The following is a 19,670-nucleotide window of genomic DNA, read 5'->3' as shown; positions in this document are numbered from 1 at the left end:
TTTTCTCTTTAGTTTCCATTGCCCCAGGACAGCCGTGGGAAACTACGGCCCGCGGGCGGATCCGGCCCGTTTGAAATGAATAAAACTAAAAAAAAAAAAAAAAAAGACCGTACCCTTTTATGTAATGATGTTTACTTTGAATTTATATTAGTTCACACAAACACTCCATCCATGCTTTTGTTCCGGCCCTCCGGTCCAGTTTAAGAACCCATTGTGGCCCTCGAGTCAAAAAGTTTGCCAACTTCTGCCCTAGGAGCATTATCAGAGAAGCAATTCCTTCGGCATATGCTTGCGATTTCGCTGCCTGTGGATTCCTCTAGTATTTTTATGGTTTCCCATCTTACGTTTAAGTCTTTTATCCATTTTGAGTTTATTTTTGTGTATGGTGTGAGTTGGTGGTCTAGTTTCATCTTTTTGCATGTATCTGTCCAATTTTCCCAACACCATTTATTGAAGAGACTGTCTTGACTCCATTGTATGCTCTTGCCTCCTTTGTCGAATATTAATTGGGCATAGTGCTTTGGGTCAATTTCTGGGTTCTCTATTCTATTCCATTGATCTATATGTCTGTTCTTGTGCCAGTACCAAGCTGTTTTAAGAACAGTGGCTTTGTAATACAGTTTGATATCTGGTATTGAGATCCCATCTACTTTGTTCTTCTTTCTCAGGATTGCTGCAGCTATTCGAAGTTTTTTTTATTCCAGATGAATTTTTGGAACGTTCGTTCTAGATCTGTGAAATATGCCGTTGGTAATTTAATGGGGATTGCATTGAATCTATAGATTGCTTTGGGTAGTATGGACATTTTGATGATGTTGATTCTACCAATTCATGAACATGGAATGTTCTTCCATCTGTTTATGTCTTCCTCTATCTCTTTTTTCAGTGTCCTATAGTTTTTCGCATATAAGTCTTTTACCTCCTTAGTTAAGTTTATTCCTAGGTATCTTAACTTTTTTTGTGTGATGGTAAATGGGATTGCTTTTTTAGTCTCCCTTTCTGTAAGTTCACTATTGGTGTAAAGAAATGCCTTAGATTTCTTGGCATTAATTTTGTATCCTGCTACACTGACGAATTCATTTATTAAGTCTAATAATTTTTTGATGGAGTCTTTAGGGTTTTCTATGTACAGTATCATGTCATCTGCAAATAAGGACAGTTTTACTTCTTCTTTTCCAATTTGGATGCCTTTTATTACTTCTTCTTGTCTGATCGCAATGGCTAGTACTTCCAGTACTTTAAATATATTTTTTAAAAGGAGGTCCAAGTTCGATTCCAGGTCAGGGCACATGCCCGGGTTACAGGCAGCCAATCAATGATTCTCTCTCATCATTGATGTTCCTATCTCTCTCTTCCTCTCTCTGGAATCAATAAAAACATATTAAAATACAAAAAGAAGAAAAAAGCCACTTGTTGGTTTTTTTTAAAAAATATATTTTATTGATTTTTTACAGAGAGGAAGGGAGAGGGATAGAGAGTCAGAAACATCGATGAGAGAGAAGCATCGATCAGCTGCCTCCTGCACACCCCCCACTGGGGATGTGCCTGCAACTAAGGTACATGCCCTTGACCAGAATCGAACCTGGAACCCTTCAGTCCCCAGGCCGACGCTCTATCCAGTGAGCCAAACCGGTCAGGGTAACTTGTTGGTTTTTGATTGTGAAAAATCCAGCCTACAAAAAGGAAATTAAATTCCCCATGAACTTGGCAAAGCATTTAACTAAGATTTTAACACTGCAATATTGACTTTTAGTTTTATCTCTCTAGAGTAGTAACAAAAACAATGTTAACTAATGTGTATTTGGTGCTTAGGATGTCCCAAGCACTGTGTTAAGCACAGTACCCCCTTCTTTAATTTTTTGGGGGAATTTCTGTGAGTTTATTTGAGCCAAACTGTTGACATATCCCCCCTTCTTTAATTTTCTCACCAACCCTGTGAAGCAAGTACCATCATGCCTCTATTAAGAAGTGGAAACCGAGGCTGAGGGAAGCTAAACAACTTGCCTAGAGTCACATAGGCAGGCAGTGGTGGAGTTCTCAGGCAAATCCAGGCCTGTCAAACTCCAAAGCCCTGTATTCTGGGTGCTCCACTGAATTATTTTTTTAGACCATTCAAGTCTGGATAATTTTCTATGGGATCATGAAGTCACAGAATTCAAGAATCCTCAGCGTCGCCGAAACCAGTTTGGCTCAGTGGATAGAGCGTCGGCCTGCGGACTGAAAGGTCCCAGGTTCGATTCCGGTCAAGGGCATGTACCTGGGTTGCGGGCACATCCCCAGTAGGGGGTGTGCAGGAGGCAGCTGATCGATGTTTCTCTCTCATCGATGTTTCTAACTCTCTATCTCTCTCCCTTCCTCTCTGTAAAAAATCAATAAAATATATTAAAAAAAAAAAAAAAGAATCCTCAGCGTCTTGCTTTCTCTGTTCTGGAGACATTCAATGCAGGCCAAAAAATGTTCCTAATCCTTGGCTCCTCACTCCCCACCCCACATCCTATCAAATTCATAATACCAAGACTTTCCAGAGTTAAAGATACAGGGGCTGTCATTCACTGCTGGTGGCGAGTGCATATTGGCAAGCCTTTCTGGAGAGCAACTTGGCAGTGTGTATAAAATGCTTAAAAAGATGAATTTAAGCCTGCATTTTCACTTCTAGGGATTTATCCTAAGTAGATGATAATGGATTGAGTTGCATAAACATAAGTCATAAAGATGTCTATTATAATTTTATAATAGCAAAAAGGAACAACCTAACTGTCCAATTGCTTCTAAACACTCCCTCCCCACAAAGTAAATACTATCCCAGTTTCTATCGCTACAGCTTCATTTTGCCTGTTTTTAAACTTTAGAGAAGTGAAACATAAAATATGTACTTGTTGGCTCCTGGCTTTCATTCAATATTATGTTTGTGCATTCACTTAGGTTGTCATGTGTCATAGCAGACTATTCATTTTCATTGCTATGTACAATTCCATGGTGTGAATCTACCAGAACTTTTTTATCCATCCAACTGTTGGTGGGCATTAGTATTCAATTTCCAGCCGTTATAAATAAAACTGTTCGTCTCTTGGTGAACACATGTCCACATTTGTTAGATATAAACCTAAGCATGAAGCTGCTGGGTGACAACTAATTTTTTAAAATCTGGACCAGGAGGATGTTTGCCCTGAACAATATGACCCTCAGCCCATTACGTGACGGGCATGGTTAATAATGTATGCATATGCCCTTGCTCACTGAGTTCATTTTACTCTTGTCAGTTTGGCACAGGTCCTGCAGGACAGCAACTTCCCTTAGATTTCTGAACATTATGGGGAAGGGATGTAGGCCTCAAATGTTATTAACAAGTTATTCTGGACAAGAACCAGTGGATTCAGCTGCTTTGGTCAACCTAAATCAGGTGTTTTACATGAAACATTTCCTTATTTTTTTACAAAGGCTATTCTCCTCTCTAGTCAGAGAACAAAACAGGTGACTCCCCAGAGCACTTGCACCTGCCGCACCTCCCAGGGGACAGACACACACAGGTCAAAGCCCTTGCTCAGTAAAGCTATGCTCCCACCAAGGGCTTTCTGGGGTGAGAGCTCACTTAGGGGCAGGGGAAGCTACCTTTCCTAGTCTCCCAATTTGCAGCCATTCAATCGTTTTGTTGTTGTTAATCCTCACCTGAGGATATTTCTCCATTGATTTTTAGAGAGAGTGGAAGGAAGGGGGAGAGACACAGAGAGAGAAACATATGTGAGAGAGACACACGGATTGGTTGCCTCCTGCATGCGCCTGGGGATTGAGCCTGCAACCGAGGTATGTGTCCTTGACCGGGAATCAAACACGGACCCTTCGGTCAAAGGACCGGCACTCTAACCACTGAGCAACAGGCTAGGGCCATTTAATGGGTTTTTAACTACATGAAACCATTAACATACAGAATTCGTTTCCCGACAGTCTGATTTCTCCAAAGGAAAGGATAGGGTCATCCCATCTCTGCAATCCCAGTACAGAACACAGTGCTTACATATGACAGAGGCCCAAGAGATGTTAAAATGCGTACTGTTCGAAATGGATGGAAAAAACCTACCGTACAGGACAGATGGTCAAGAGTAGAGTCAGTTATTGAGAAATAAAGTCTTTCTCTGTGGAACTGAAACAGCAACTTGTATGTCCATCATTATAGCTAAACAACACCCACTATCGAATGTTCTAACCACTGAGCAACAGCAATGATACAGATATGGAAAATGCTACAGAATTATTAGTTACCCCCCAAGAGGGCAAGTTCCAAACAATTTAATTGTGTAAAATTTTACCATTTATAAAAGAACAGTACCTACAAGTTTCAAGAGACATGGTCTGTATGTAAAAGTAGAGGAAAAGGCCTTGGAGGCTGCACACTGCACTGATAACAGGTACCCATCTCCAGAGAGAGAGGTTGCAGATGGTATCAAAGGGATTTAGCTTTAGCTGGAATATCTGAGTCTTTTTCAAGATTGTATTTGTGTAACTAAGTTGTGTTAAAAACTTAAGCGAGCCCTAGCCGGTTTGGCTCAATGGATAGAGCATCAGCCTGCAGACTGAAGGGTCCGGGGTTCGATTCTAATCAAGGGCACATGCTCGGGTTGTGAGCTTGATGCCCAGGTTGTGGGCTCGATCCCCAGTAGGGGGCGTGCAGGAGGCAGCAAATCAATGATTCTCTCATCATTTATGTTTCTCTCTCTCCCTTCTCTGAAATCAATAAAAAATTATTAAAAAATTTAAGCGAATTTCTCCTTATTTCTACCAATTTCTCTTTTTTAAAATAACTTATTTTTCCATTGATTTCTAGAGAGTGTTAGGGAGAGACGAGAGAGAGAGAAACATTGACTGGTTGCCGCAAGCCTGCAACCGAGGTACATGCCCTTGACCGGAGTCCAACTGCAACCCTTCAGTCCATGGGTCAAGGCTCTATCCACTGAGCACACCGGCTGGGGCCCAATTTCTCTTCTACCTAAGACTGCACTATTCTTGAAGGGAAGAAAACTAGACCTCTCCCTGGCACTGCCAGTAGAATTATCTCCTATGCCTTGACACACGACTACTCTGTCTCCCTCAGCATCATGAAAAATGTAGGGAAAGGAACACATGAAAGTTCCTTAAACGAGTCCTGGCCGGCAGCCAGGTTCTCAGGAGGGCTTCTGTGAAGGAAGGCCAGGCGTCAAAGCCGGGAAAGACGAAAACATTTAAGAAAAGCACGCTCGCCCTAACCGGTTTGGCTCAGTGGATGGAGCGTCGGCCTGCGGACTCAAGGGTCCCAGATTGGATTCCGGTCAAGGGCATGTACCTGGGTTGCGGGCACATCCCCAGTAGGGGGTGTGCAGGAGACAGCTGATCGATGTTTCTCTCTCATTGATGTTTCTAACTCTCTATCCCCTTCCCTTCCTCTCTGTGAAAAATCAATAAAATATATTTAAAAAAGAAAAGCACGCTCATCTCAAGTAAAACTGGAAACAGTGAAGAATGTGCGCTCTCAAGGCCTGCGCACATTGCGGGCGCTGTAGGGGCAGAGCAGGGCGCGAGGACCGCCAAGCACCGGCCGGACCTGCTTTAATGAACAAGATTCAAGGGAACAGAAACAGGAGGGGCACACACGCTCCGCCAACAGAGCCTCACAAAGAAGAGGTATGTGGTGTTCGGATATTCTTTCTCTTACAACATGGGGCTTAGGCCAAATTCTGCCGCTAATGCGGGTGCGATCTCCGACCCCCCGCGCACATATCTTTGGGTGTTTCTGCTCCCCCCTCGGTGACACAAAGGGGGCTGACGAGGGGCTGAACCCAAGCGCAGCCGCTCTGATTTCTACCCCAAAGCCAGGGCAGCTCCATACCAACCGGCGGCGAGCGCCCCTTCGGCGAGCTAAGAACAGAGGCCGGCCAGTCCCACTCGGCGCCAGGGACGCCCCGGTGACCGGAAGAAGAGCGCCCACTCGCCAGGCCCCGTCACTCCCCACTCGGCAGCCAGGCACCCACGCGCGGCTGGAGAGGTCCCGCGAGCACGCGGGCGGGCGCCTGGCCCGTGACGTCGGCCAGCACGTGGCTCTGCCCTGGGCCGCCGCGGCCGACCAGGAGGGGCGGCGGCGGAGGGGCGGGCAAAGGACGTGGCCCAATGGGGGGGAGGGGCGGGCCTAGACGTGGCCCAATGGGAGCGCGCGGCGGGCGGTGGGGGCGGGGCCCGGCGTGCGGCGCAGGGCGGCGCGGCGGCGGCTCCAATGAGCGTGCGCCGCGTCCGGGCAGCTGGTGCGCGAGACGCCGCGGAGAGGTCGGTGGCTAATGTAACAGTTTGCAAACCGAGGGGAGTCGTGAAGGGCGCGGGCTGGGGCGCGCTGCCGGCCTCGTGGTTGCGCCCGCGCCGCGTTTGTCCCGGAGCTGGGCCCGCTGGAGCGGAGGCCGAGGTAGAGGTGGCGGTGGCGGTGGGGTGGGAGGCAGCGCGAGTGGGTCGGAGTGGGAGCGAGGGCCGCACGGACACTGGGGCGCTTGGCCCCCACGGCTTGGTCCTGGGGCGCCCCCAAGCCCTAGGGGTGGGCAGGGACCGGTTCCCGGCGCGGGGAGCCGCCGCCTTGGCCGGGTGAGGCTTAGGTGGACTCCGGGCTCGCCGGACTCGCTGAGCGAGGCACCTGACGTCCCCGCACAGCGTCCATGGCGGCGGCGCGACCCGAAGGGATGCCGAGGAGTAGGCAGGCCCTCGAGCATCCCGGCCTCCCTCAACGTCACCGCCTCTCCGTTCCCTCCAGGCCCGGCCTGGCGTTCCGTCCGGCGGGGAGCTCCCGTGTGGGAAGGCGCCGGTGCGGGAGGTGGTGGAGTCGGGGGCGGGGACCTCTGGCCACAGCCCAGGTGTCAGACAGCAGGACCCGTGCAGCGGGGCGGCCGCTGCTGCCTGTGCAGTAGGAAGTGTCTGGGCCCCGTGTCCTGTCCTTGCTGGTTCACCTGGGGCTTTGGGCCCTTCCGGGCGTGGTGGGCGGCTTAGTCCTCATCAGGGGGGAGAGGAGGGCATGCAGGCTGCTCTGCCCCGGGTGCGAATGGAGTAGGTATGAACCTTAAAGCGTCTCTGTTTGGGGATGAGGTTCTGTCTCCTTCGCTCAGAGCATCCAGTTACAAGGGTTGTTTTTCTACTCCCCAGGGGCAGAATGGCAGCCACGGGCAGGACGCAGAGGAGGCGAGCTGGTTGGGCCTTGATGGCTCTGCTCTTGGCGGACCTGTTGGCACTGAGTGGTGTGTACCCGGCAGCGGGATGGAAGGAGGAATAGATGAGTGAAGGGTGAATGAGACATGGTGGGAAGGGCCGATGAGGACCCAGGCCTTTCCTTTATGTCTTTTACTATCTCACCTTCTCCTTGGAAAAGTGTGCGCTTTGATGAGAGGCGCCTCAGGAAGTGGGGGGGAAGAGGGACTAACTGACAAATGGATTTCCCCTTCAGACATGCTGGCAGTGATGTCAGTGGACCTGGGCAGCGAGTCCATGAAGGTGGCCATCGTCAAACCTGGAGTTCCCATGGAAATTGTCCTGAACAAGTGAGGGCAGCCCCAGTGCCTCGGGGCGGGGGTGGGGGGGGGAGTGTGGGCTCTGAGCTGCTGTGTTCTTCGAAGTGCCCACAGCAGACTTAGGTGTGTGAGTGAGTGCTTGTGTGTTGTTGAGGCTCCTGGGGCCACACCCTGCTAAGGGAACCTGGGCCCAATGTCTGTTCCTCAGAGAATCCCGGAGGAAAACCCCAGTGACTGTGACCCTGAAGGAAAATGAAAGATTCTTTGGAGACAGTGCAGCAAGCATGGTGAGCTGGCAGCCCACTCCCTTCCCAGAAGTGGTGAGCAGAGGGGAGGAGGTGACAGACCAAGGCCATTCCCTTATCAACTCTGATGTCAGAGGGAGGTGATGGCGGGCTTGGAGCCTAATGCTCTGCTCCTTTTTACTTCCTCTCAGGCCATCAAGAATCCAAAGGCTACGCTGCGTTACTTCCAGCAGCTCCTGGGGAAGCAGGAGGATAACCCCCATGTGGCCCTTTACAGAGAGCGGTTCCCAGAGCATGAGCTGGGCTTCGACCCGCAGAGGCAGACTGTGCGCTTCCAAATCAGCCCGTGAGTGCTCTGCTGGAGAAGCGGCCTTCCCTTCATGCCTGGCTGTCCTCGCCTCTAACTCCCTCCCTCCCTCCCCCCAGGCAGCTGCAGTTCTCACCTGAGGAGGTACTGGGCATGGTTCTCAATTACTCCCGTTCCCTGGCTGAAGACTTTGCAGGTGAGCAGCCAAGATGAGGCCAGTGGTGGCCAGGTTCCCTAGGGTCTCAGATGGGGACCATTTTGTCTCCCAGGGAACATTTGGCTCTGTCTGAAGACATTTTTGGTTACCCAACTGGGGAGCTGCCACTGGCAGTGAGTGATTAGAGGCCAGGGATCCTGCCAAACACCCTACAATGCACAAGACAGCCCCCACCACAAAGAATTATCCGTCCAGTCCAACATGTCAGTTCCAAGACTGGACAACCCTCGCCTAAGGGACGAAGCTGGTGGGAACCTTGCTCTGTTGCCCTCTGTAGAGCAGCCCATCAAGGATGCAGTGATCACCGTGCCAGCCTTCTTCAATCAGGCCGAGCGCCGAGCTGTGCTGCAAGCTGCTCGCATGGCTGGCCTCAAAGTGCTGCAGCTCATCAATGACAACACTGCCACCGCCCTCAGCTACGGTGTCTTCCGTCGGAAAGACATCAACACCACTGCCCAGGTGAGCCAGGGAGGAACTTCTGACCAGACTGCAGGGTGACTTGCTCTGAGGATGGAGGCCACATCTTGCATTTGTTAGCACAGACCTACTCTGCTCAGCCCCTGTTGGAGCCATTGGGTTTTTATTTTTCCATTAAAAAATATATATATATATTTTATTAATTTCAGAGAGGAAGAAAGAGGGAGAGAGAGATAGAAACATCAATGATGATAGAGAATCATTGATTGGTTGCCTCCTGCACACCGTAAGCTAGGGATAGAGCCCACGACCCGGGCATGCGCCCTGACTGGGAGTCGAACCGTGACCTCCTGGTTCATAGGTCGACGCTCAACCAGAGCCACCCCAGCCGGATGGAGCCATTGGGCTTTTAGCTGAGTTGGTGCAGCCCCATGGAAGCAGGCAGGCACCCTGGAGTTGGATAAAGTTCCTGTGACGATTGATTTGATGTCTCTGTAGAACATCATGTTTTATGACATGGGCTCAGGCAGCACTGTGTGCACCATCGTGACCTACCAGACAGTGAAGACTAAGGAGGCGGGGACGCAGCCACAGCTCCAGATCCAGGGAGTCGGGTAGGTGGGCTCTGGGAGGAAGGCTGCTTGCTGAGAGACCCTCAGGTCGGGGGGTCTGCTTGGAGGGGCAGTTGCCTCACTTTCCTGCTCCTTGCAGGAATGCTGTCTGGTTTCAGTGTTGTCAATCATTGTAGGGTACTTCTGCCAAAAAGCACGGGAGGATGGAGGCAGGGAGGACAGTTTGGGAAGGTTGAAAGGCAGGGAACCTCCTGACTTCTAAGAAGACACAAGGCTGTAGGCCATATGTAGGATGTCAGATTCAGTCTACTCGCTGTCTTACCATTCCAGTTTACTTAAATAACTTACCACTGTCATTACCTTATTTCTTGAACCCATCCTTTTCCGTCCATCTCTACTACTACCATCCTAGTTCAGGCTCCCATCACCTCTAACTTGGAGCATTCCAAAGACCTGCTTCCAGTGTGGGCTCCTTCAGTTCTTCCTCCACATTGTAGCTAGAGGGCTCTTTCCAAAAGGCCAACCTGATTATAACACGTTGCTTCAAAACCCCTTCAGTGGCTTCAACCTTTACCTGGGCTTCTAAGGCTGTGCCAGCGCGCTTGTCTCTAAACCTGAGCCTCTTGCTCTTGGAGCTTCCGCCATACTTGCCCTCGCTGGGAACTGACCATGCTCTCAGGGTCTCTCCCAGGCCGTTTCCTGTCTAGAATGCCTTTCCTCTTCACTAGTTAACTGAACCATCCTTCAGGTTTCAGCTTAAGCTCACTTCTTCACAGAACTTTCCCCAACATCTTGAAATAGCTGAACTTGCACATTATAGATTCTAACAGGATTGTCTGCCTCTCCTTTAAAACACGTGGAGTGGTGAAAATTTCACATTTATTTGATTGCTAGATTGTATACTCCTTGTCTGCAGGAACCCTATCTTTCTTCTCACAATTACATCCCCAGAGACAAATACATAGTTGATGCCTCGTAAATGCAGTTGAATGAATGGACGGGTGAACTGTCACTGAGGTGTCTCCGTGTGGGAGAGTCAGGTCCCTGTGTAGGTGAAGGGGTCCTTGGGGGGCTGCTCCTACTTGATCCTGTTGCCTTTCCTGAGCAGGTTTGACCGCACTCTGGGAGGCTTGGAGATGGAGCTCCGGCTGCGTGAGCACCTGGCTGGGCTCTTCAATGAGCAGCGCAAGGGCCAGAGTGTAAAGGACGTGAGGGAGAACCCCCGTGCCATGGCCAAGCTGCTGCGTGAGGCTAATCGAGTCAAAACTGTCCTGAGTGCCAACGCTGACCACATGGCACAGGTGCCCACATGTCGCTGGTTGAGGGCAATATTCTTCACTCAGAGGGTGGAAGACCCACTACCTAGCACCAGGCTACTTGTGCCTGGCATGGCCCAGCCCTTCTCCCCATGCCTCCTGCCATCCTTGGGAAGTCCCGTTCCCTGATTCCTGCCTGCCCGCCCAGGAAGCGGGGCCTGGGCGAGAACTCTGACATGCCTGTCCTCTCCAGATTGAGGGCCTCATGGATGACGTGGACTTCAAGGCAAAGGTGACTAGAGCGGAGTTCGAAGAGCTGTGTGCAGACTTATTTGAGCGGGTGCCTGGGCCTGTGCAGCAGGCCCTCCAGAGTGCCAAAATGAACTTGGTGAGTGGGGCGTGGGAGGCGGGCCTGGGGCAGGAGGCAGGTGGGATAGTGGTGATTAGGTGGTGGGAGGAGGGAGCAGGAACATTAGACGCAGAGTCAGTGCTGAGGAGGGAGTCCGTTACTTGCTATCCCATCTCACATTCTTTCTCCCTCTGCAGGATGAGATTGAGCAGGTGATCCTGGTGGGTGGGGCCACTCGGGTCCCCAAAGTTCAGGAGGTGCTGCTGAAGGCTGTGGGCAAGTGAGTCTGGGGCTAGGACCACAGGGCTGAGAGGAGGGAGGCCAGGCTGGGAGCTACAGAATAGACGGTCCTGACGCTCGGGACTTCGACAGGGAGGAGCTGGGGAAGAACATCAATGCAGACGAAGCAGCCGCCATGGGGGCTGTGTACCAGGCAGCCGCGCTCAGCAAAGCCTTCAAGGTGAAGCCGTTCATAGTCCGAGATGCGGTGATCTACCCTATCCTGGTGAGTTAGCCTGTGTGCTTGGCGGCAAGTCCCCTTCCCCTCTCCACGTGTGATCTCCCCTTCTGCCCACTCTAGTCTGTTTCTTTGTTTTTCTGCCAGCCGCTGTTTCTCACCCACCCTTATCCCCAAACTTCTTGGCTTCTCCCTTGTGCCTCCTCTGCTTGCTGTGTAGGTTGAGTTCACCAGGGAGGTGGACGAGGAGGCTGGTGTTCGCAGCCTGAAGCACAACAAGCGTGTTCTTTTCTCCCGGATGGGGCCCTACCCTCAACGAAAAGTTATCACCTTTAACCGCTACAGCCATGATTTCAACTTCCACATCAACTATGGTGACCTGGGCTTCCTGGGGCCTGAGGATCTTCGGTGAGGGGCTGGGGCGGGGCAGGATGGAGCTGGGGCGGGGGGAGGACCGGGGGCCTACAGGGCTAGCCCAGGGTTGGGGTTGGGGTAAGCATCTTCTCTAGAGGGTGCTGCCCTTCTCCTGAGTGTGTCCTAGGGGAGGGCCTCAGCATCCTGTGCCAGGCTGGGTGGGTTCCCCTGAACTGCTCTTTTCTCCCAACCAGGGTGTTTGGCTCCCAGAATCTGACCACAGTGAAGCTCAAAGGTGTGGGCGAGAGCTTCAGGAAGTACCCCAACCATGAGTCCAAGGGCATCAAGGCTCACTTCAATCTGGATGAGAGTGGCGTGCTCAGCTTGGACAGGGTGCGCGCAGGGGTGCCGGCGAGGCCCAGCCCCCCAGCCTTTCTAGAATATGAGAAACGAGAAGGGTTTGGAGTGGATGAGTCTTGGCTTTAAATGAAGTTAACCAGGCAGGGATGTGGTGTAGCCTTTCTTATAGCCTGTAAATGCTTATGGGCATTGTAAATGTCAGGGTCTGTACAATAGCCGAGAAACCCAGTTTTGAAGAACAATTCTGAGGGCTAAGATCTTTCTGAGCATACATAGTGTGGAAACAATGGCCATTCTGTTGTCCAGTGGAGAAGTGCAGGCTCGGGGCAAAAAGGGACCTGTGTTCAGAGGACCCATAATCCAAGTGGGGCCGGGGGCTTGATCCAAGAGCCCTTAGAAGAAGGTCGGTGGGAGAATAAGCCAGCACAGCTGGGCGTCATAGATGTGCATCACAGACCTACCAAGGCAGGAGGTTCGTGGCAAAAACACATGTGTTTCTTCCTCTTGAACCCTCTTTTCAGGTGGAGTCTGTGTTTGAGACACTGGTGGAAGACAGCCCAGAAGAAGAATCGACTCTGACCAGTGAGATGCGTGTGTGCGAGTGTGTGTGTGTGTGTGTGGGGGGGGGGGGGGGGGGAGATACTTGTGTGCATGTTGGGGAGCTGAGCACGCCTTGCCTTTGAGTGAGGAGGCAGGGTCACTGCTGGGGTCCCCTTTGAGTCCTTGGGCTTTCTTACCCCTAGAACTTGGCAACACCATCTCCAGCCTGTTTGGAGGAGGCACCACAGCAGATACCAAGGAGAATGGTACCAGCACCATTCAGGTAAGCCCAGAATGGAGCCAGGAGAGCCTGGGAGCTGGTATGTGGGACAGGGAGTAGGTGGGTGTCCCAACTGCCTAGTGTAATAGCTCTCCCTCTCCTTAGCCCATGACCAGTAAGCATACCCTACTCTGCATTCTGAGTTGTCTCTGTGCTCAAGGTCTCAGCCCACTTCCCTCATCTCCAGACCCTCTTGTCTGACCAGGTGGCTGCAGTTGAAGCAGCGCAGTGCCTGTCTCCCTGCAGTTGTCCTGTCTTCACACTGAGAGCTCTTCAGAGCCACGGGGCCTGGCATTGGGAAGCTGGTCTTTCTCCCTAGGTCCTGACTGTCCTCTGTGGCTTGTGATTTTTTTTCCAGGAGGAAGAGGAAAGCCTTGCTGAGGGGAGCAAGGATGAGCCTGGAGAGCAAGCGGAGCACCGGGAGGAAGGAGAGCCCCCGGTGGAGGACACCTCTCTGCCCCCACCCCCTGAGCCTAAGGGCAGTGTGGCCTCTGAGGGAGAAAAGGCTACAGACAAAGAAAATGGGGACAAGTCTGAGGCCCAGGTAAGCTCCAGGCTGGACCCAGAGGCGAAGGGAGCAGATCTCTGCCTGTTTCTCTTCCCCTGGATCCCTGGCTGTGGAGATAGAAGGGTCTGAGCTTGTCTTGACATCTTCATCTTTCTCCACAGAAGCCAAGTGACAAGGGGGAAGCGAGGTCTGAGGGTGTCCCTCCAGCCCCAGGGGAGGAAAAGAAGCAGAAGCCTTCCCGGAAGCAGAGGATGGTCGAGGAGGTCGGGGTGGAGCTGGTTGTACTGGACCTACCTGACTTGTCCGAGGACGAGCTGGCCCGCTCGGCACAGAAGTAAGTCAAGACTGAGTGTGTGTTTGTGGGTGTAGGTGTGTGCCTTCGGAGGTGGGCAGGATGCACAGTGGTGCCTCCGGTGTGCATGCCTCTCCCTCTGCCTATCTCTCCATTTGTCCCGCAGACTTCAAGACCTGACAGCCCGAGATCTAGAGAAGCAGGAGCGGGAGCAAGCTGCCAACAGCTTGGAAGCCTTCATCTTTGAGACCCAGGTTGGTAGGGTGGGAGTCACGCTTGCCCTGGGCCCTGTGTCTGGGAGGGTCTGACTCAGCCTCCCCCTCTGATGGCTGCATGTTTGCCCTTGGGTGCACCTCCCCAGGACAAGCTATACCAGTCCGAGTACCAGGAAGTGTCCACCGAGCAGCAGCGTGAGGAGATCTCCGGGAGACTCAGTGCCGCTTCCACTTGGCTGGAGGATGAAGGCTTTGGGGCCACCACAGTGGTGAGGGGTCTCCCAGGATACGGTGGGTGGATGGGAGTCTCCTTCCAGGGTCGGAGGAGGTCAGAAGAGCCGGGGAATGAGGCCACACGGAAGGTTGTGGGGCTGGCTTCAGGGCTATCCTGTTACCCTTTCAACCCCTCTCCATCAGATGTTGAAGGAGAAGCTGGCCGAGCTGAGGAAGCTGTGCCAAGGGTTGTTTTTTCGGGTGGAAGAGCGTAAGAAGTGGCCTGAACGGCTGTCTGCCCTTGATAATCTCCTCAACCATTCCAGCATGTTCCTCAAGTGAGCAGCTCCTTCGCCCTTTCTTCCTTATTCAGTCCTGCCACGCCCACTGACCTTGTTCCCATCAGTTTCCCATGACCCACGCTCACTCCCCAGGCCCCACTTCCTCCTGAGCTGATTGTCTCTCCTCTGGCTTCCAGAGGGGCCCGGCTTATCCCAGAGATGGACCAGATCTTCACTGAGGTGGAGATGACAACCTTAGAGAGAGTCATCAATGAGACCTGGGTAATCCCTGTGTAAATACTTAACTGGGTACTCACCTGGCAAAGCGTGCCGTCCTGGGCAGCATGGGGGTGCGGAGAAGTGGAGGCTCGGCAGGCCTCTGCCCCGGCTTAGCAGCTAGTAGGAAGGCAAAGATGTTGCATTTGAGACCATGTCTGATTGTCCTAAACAAGGGTTAGAGCCAGGAGTGGTCAAACTGGAGGAGCAACAGGGCCCATTCCTGGGAGGATAGAGAAGGATTGCTTGAGGAGCTAGGGCGTGAGCTGGACTCCAAGAGTGGCCCGGGGTTTGGATAGGTGAGAAGGATTTGTCATGTGAAGAAACTTTTGGGTGTGTGGGGACATTTTTTGAACCAGAGCCCAGAAATGAAGACACGAGAAGGGAATAATCAGCCCTAGCCGGTTTGGCGCACAGTCGGCCTGTGGACTAAAGGGTCCCAGATTCCATTCTGGTCAAGGGCACATGCCTGGGTTATGGTGCTTGGTCCCCAGTAGGGGGCATGCAGGAGGCAGCTGATCAATCTTTTTTAAAAGAGAAGGGAACAATCAAGTGGTTCAGCTGGAATTACAAAGCAATAGGATATGAGACAGAAATGTGTAGTGTGAGACTCCCTTGTGGAGAGCCTTGAATGCCATTCTAAGGAGTCTGCTTACCCCTGTGGGGCTGATGACCAAAGGTGGAAGAGTGATGAGGTCCAAGGGAAGAACCTGAGGCAGTTGTGGGTCATCTGGGACAGAGATGTCTGCTATCTCCATTGTTAGCTCTGAGCTGTGCTGGCCTCATCCACAGGCCTGGAAGAATGCAACGCTGGCCGAGCAGGCCAAGCTGCCCACCACAGAGAAGCCAGTGTTGCTCTCCAAAGACATCGAAGCCAAGATGATGGCCCTGGACCGTGAGGTGCAGTATCTGCTCAACAAGGCCAAGTTTGCCAAGCCCCGGCCCAAGCCCAAGGATAAGAATGAAACCCGGGCAGAACCTCCACTCAATGCCAGTGCCAATGACCAGGGGGAGAGGGTCATCCACCCACCAGGTGAGGCAGGGTACCTGGCTCCAGGTGCTGCTGGGCGGCAGAAAGCCTTTCCCTCTGGAATCACACTTTTACTCTTGGTTTTCCTTCAGGCCAGACTGAAGATGCAAAGCCCATTTCAGAACCTGAGAAAGAGACTCGTGAGTTGGGGAAACTGGGAATATGGACATCGCTTAGTCTAGGGGTTGGCAAACGGGCAGGCACAGCCTGGTTTTGGACAGCCATGAGGTTATTAAAAAAAAAAAATGCAGAGACTGAGTGTGGCCTACAAATCCTACAATATGTACTCTCTGCTCTTTACAGAAAAAGTTGGCCAATCACTGCTTTAGCCCTTTCTTTCTTTCTGCAGACACTAAACTGTTCCTTCCCTTAGCAGGCGGATCTGAGCCGGCAGACAGGGGGCCTCTGGAGTTGGAAGGCTCTGAAGCAGGTGAGGATGGAGTGGGAGGTGCCAGGAAGCCAAGTAGCGTCTGGGGGAAATATCTGCACAGAACTGGGGCCAGTGACCTCTACTTCATCTGCTGCTGTTCCTTTGTCTCCCCAACTCCCAACAGAATCTGAACAGAAGCAGCAGCCTACAGGACAGAGGCCAGCTCTGAAGAATGATGAACTATAACCCCCACCTTCCAGTTCCACATTCCTTCCCATCCCCTTCTCCTACCACTATTTATTAAACATCGCGGGTTGGGGGAGGGTTTAGTCCTGTCCTCAGAGGCTTAAGTTCCTTTCTTGCACCTGTGACTGGAGGTGTGGATACGAGGAAGGAAGAGACATCTATCTCACCAGTTTCTTCCAGAGTAGTTCTGTGGTTACAGTTGAAATTGTTCTGTTCCCCAGTCTTATCCCCTGGTTCTGTATCTACCCGGGCCCCAAATTGGGAAAAGTCACTATTCTATCTTAAATCTTTGTGGGTAGGTAAGAGAATGGTCGTCAGTGTTGGCAGACCTGGTAGGGGAAGGAAGGATGTCCTTGGTTATTAGAGTCCCCCGTCTTCTGTCGTCACCCCTGCTCTCCTTCCCCTTCCCCACGCAATCCAGGTCACACAGCAGCCAGTGTCTGCAGAGCCTTGGTTCCCAAGTTTGCTCTCTGAGTGCCTGTTCATGCTTTTTTCTCCTCTCCGCCCTTCTCTTTCCCTAAACCTCCATGCTCACTGGCTCCTCTTCCTCGGGTTTCCTTGGCTTGCAGTTGTAAGTTGGGCAGCCTCCTGCCCAAAGCCCTTCCGTCTGGACTTGCTGAAATAAATCTAAGTCAATTCTCCCGCACGCACAACGCCTAGTGGCCAGCGTAGACGGAGAAAGGGAAGGGAATCCAGCCACCTCTGCAGGACAGCCCTGTGAAAGCCCTGTAGCTCCCACCTGTGGACTCGGCCAGGAATGCCAGCATCCTTCAAGCACTGTCAGTCTGCCTCTTCGCACCAGCCTGGTACTCCATATCCCTTGACTATGTGCTCCCCTTTCTCCTCTGCCCTCCCAGACAGCCTTTCCCTCACCCCCTGACCCCTTGGGCTGACCAAAGTGTGCTTTCTACTGTGAGTCCCTATCCCAAGACCTAGGGAAGGAGAGAACATGGCGTGAATGTAAAAATGCCACCTCTCTGAGGCAGGCCTGCGGGTGAAGGGAGAGGCTAGGATGGGGGCCCTTTACCCACTAGGCTGATGTTGGGAGCCTGGCCTCCAGTGTTCTGTCTGTAGCAGGAGCCAGGGCTGCCACCTCAGTTCCTAGATCGAGGGGAGCCTGGTTGTGTGTCCCCCCACCCCCCTTTTTTTGCCACATTGGCAGAAATGAAACCTAAGGGTCCCACCCTGTCCTGTGTGTTTGAGTTCTTTCAATAGCAGTTGAGGCTGGTTGGGCGGATTTGAGTCAAATTGTACTTTTGCTCCATTGTTAATTGAGAAACTTTCAATAAAATATTATTTTCTACAATTTTTGTGCTGTGGTTTTTAAAACTTTATTTACTGAACATAAATAATGGATATTATAGAAAATTTGGAAGTTAGAAGCTTCAATAATAAAATTATCACTAAAACATTAACATTTTGGACTTAGTTGAGATCATATATAAGTTCTTTTTGGAAGACAAAATTGGGGTTTTATTTGTCTCCTGACATTTGGACCACTTTTTTTTAAAAATAAATCTTTATTGTTCAGATTATTACAGTTGTTCCCCCTTTTTCCCCCATAGCTCCCCTCCACCCAGTTCCCACCCCACCCTCTGCCCTTACCCCCCCCCCCCCCGCCACTGTCCTCATCCATAGGTGTACGCTTTTTGTTGCAGGGTCAAAGGTCATACACATGGAAAATGTAGCTATTTCCATCCGCGACATGTCCCTGTGTTTGGAAAGGTCTCTCACGACTTGTTCACGCTCTACTCAGAAAGGGTACGGAGCCACGTAAGGGCTTTTTAAAATAATGTGTCCTCTTATGTTTAAAATGAGGATTTTGCTACCAAAAGTGAGGAGAAAGCAACACTACAGCTGCTCTCGCCCCTCTCGCCCTTCGGGTGATAGTTGTGTGTGGGGCTGCGTGCTGGTTCGCGGGCCGTTGATGAAGCCATCTGGGTGGCTTTCACAGTTCTGCCGGCTTCCCAGGGGCCGTCGCAGCCTCGCAGGGGCCGTCGCAGCCTCACAGGGGCCTTCGCAGCCTCGCAGGGGGTGCCGCATCCCACGTTGGGGGTGAAGGTGCGAGACAGAAGCTCTTCTCGCTGTCTCTCCTGCTGCTCCCTTGCGTATCGCCGATGCTGGAAGTTTCTGAGAGCAGTCTGCAGGTGCTGGACATCATACTTTAACTGGTCAACACGAAGTTTGGCGTTCTGTCTTTTGTTGGGCGGCTCCTTGCTGGACAAAATCTCCAGGCGTTCTTGCTGGCTGAATATCTGGTATGCTTGCTTGGATTTCATTTTCTACTAAGTGCACAGACTGCTTGTCTGCCATCTCCCGGCGTCCCATGTGAGACTGGATCTGGTGGACCTGTTTGTGCGTTTGCTGGTACAGCGGTTCCATGTCACCGGCCCAGCTGGGTCTGGCTCCGGCTTCCTCCGAACCTGATTCTGCTTCTTGAGTGTGTCCCTTATGGATGCGAGGAGTTGAAATCTGCAGTTTGTTGGGTTGGGCTGCAAAAGCGCAGGTGGTTCCTTTTGTGCCACTGGCACAGCTTGGGCGGGGATGTAAATTGAGTAGGGCGGGGTCTCAGGTAATCACCAGGGCGGAGCAAACAGCAATGGCGTCTCCACGACTCCTCACCTCTCCGCAACTCTGCGTCTCCAAGTCCCCGAGTGCGTCCCCGAGTGCCGGCGAGCAGCTCCACAAGAAAGCCACCCTCGCTCTCCAACCCACTGCAAGGCTGTCCCGCCTCTCCCTGTAGGGGTCTGGGACCTCAGAATCCCGCCCCAAATAAGCTCAGTGGATTCGAGAGTTTGTAACCCCTTTCGATTGAAAAAAACTGCACATCCAGTTGCAGCCCGCCTGGCGCGCGCCTCTGTACCTCTGTTCTTGGCGCCTCTGCATATCCTACTCAGTCTCAATGCTCTTCTTTCTTTCCTTCTAGTTGTAGAACTTCCACCGGGCCAGCTTTCCCATGGTTCTGAATGATAGCTGTTTTGTCTTATAGTTGGTAGTTTCAATGTTGTGGGAGGCAGCACGCACAGGTCTGTACCTTACGCTGCCATCTTGGTTCTCTTTGGACCACTATTTTATTTTTAATATATATATTTATTGATTTCAGAGAGGAAGGGAGAGGGAAATAGGAACATCAATGATGAGAATCATTGATCGGCTGCCTCCTGCACGCCCCCTACTGGGGATCGAGCCCACAACTCAAGTGTGTGCCGTTGATTGGAATCAAACCCAGAACCCTTCAGTCCACAAGGCAAAGCTCTTACCAACTGAGCCAAACCGGCAAGGGTCACTTTTATTTTTTAGGTAACTTCCATTTTAAAAATAACTGCATTTTACAAATCAAGAATTCATAGCGATTCAGTAATTTGTCCAAGGAATTA

General features: G+C 51.7%; 1 protein-coding gene across 3 annotated transcripts; it reads left to right on the top strand.

Annotated features, from left to right (window-relative positions):
- The first annotated feature begins 6,267 nt into the window (after positions 1–6,267).
- On the top strand, positions 6,268–17,599 carry HYOU1 (hypoxia up-regulated 1). 3 transcript variants are annotated; one of them, XM_014448352.2, is made up of 26 exons: positions 6,268–6,421; positions 7,147–7,238; positions 7,445–7,538; positions 7,717–7,795; positions 7,945–8,099; positions 8,180–8,256; positions 8,555–8,736; positions 9,193–9,308; positions 10,375–10,567; positions 10,776–10,910; positions 11,069–11,151; positions 11,244–11,376; positions 11,549–11,736; positions 11,937–12,075; positions 12,564–12,624; positions 12,786–12,865; positions 13,221–13,406; positions 13,532–13,704; positions 13,829–13,916; positions 14,024–14,146; positions 14,295–14,428; positions 14,569–14,653; positions 15,440–15,680; positions 15,770–15,817; positions 16,051–16,107; positions 16,232–17,599. In XM_014448352.2, the coding sequence occupies exons 2-26, from the start codon at positions 7,154–7,156 to the stop codon at positions 16,291–16,293; spliced, it is 2,997 nt and encodes a 998-aa protein (XP_014303838.1). In that variant the 5' UTR covers positions 6,268–6,421; positions 7,147–7,153; the 3' UTR covers positions 16,294–17,599. The 3 variants fall into 3 exon arrangements, with proteins under 3 accessions (XP_014303838.1, XP_023602954.1, XP_006106420.1); XM_006106358.3 differs by lacking the exon at positions 6,268–6,421 and having other exon boundaries at positions 7,070–7,238; positions 16,054–16,107; XM_023747186.1 differs by lacking the exons at positions 15,770–15,817; positions 16,051–16,107; positions 16,232–17,599 and having other exon boundaries at positions 15,412–15,549.
- Positions 17,600–19,670: the final 2,071 nt, after the last annotated feature.

Source organism: Myotis lucifugus, unplaced genomic scaffold, assembly GCF_000147115.1.
Source record: "Myotis lucifugus unplaced genomic scaffold, Myoluc2.0 scaffold_811, whole genome shotgun sequence".
Taxonomy (NCBI): domain Eukaryota; kingdom Metazoa; phylum Chordata; class Mammalia; order Chiroptera; family Vespertilionidae; genus Myotis; species Myotis lucifugus.
This window is presented reverse-complemented; position numbering and strand designations above follow the sequence as displayed.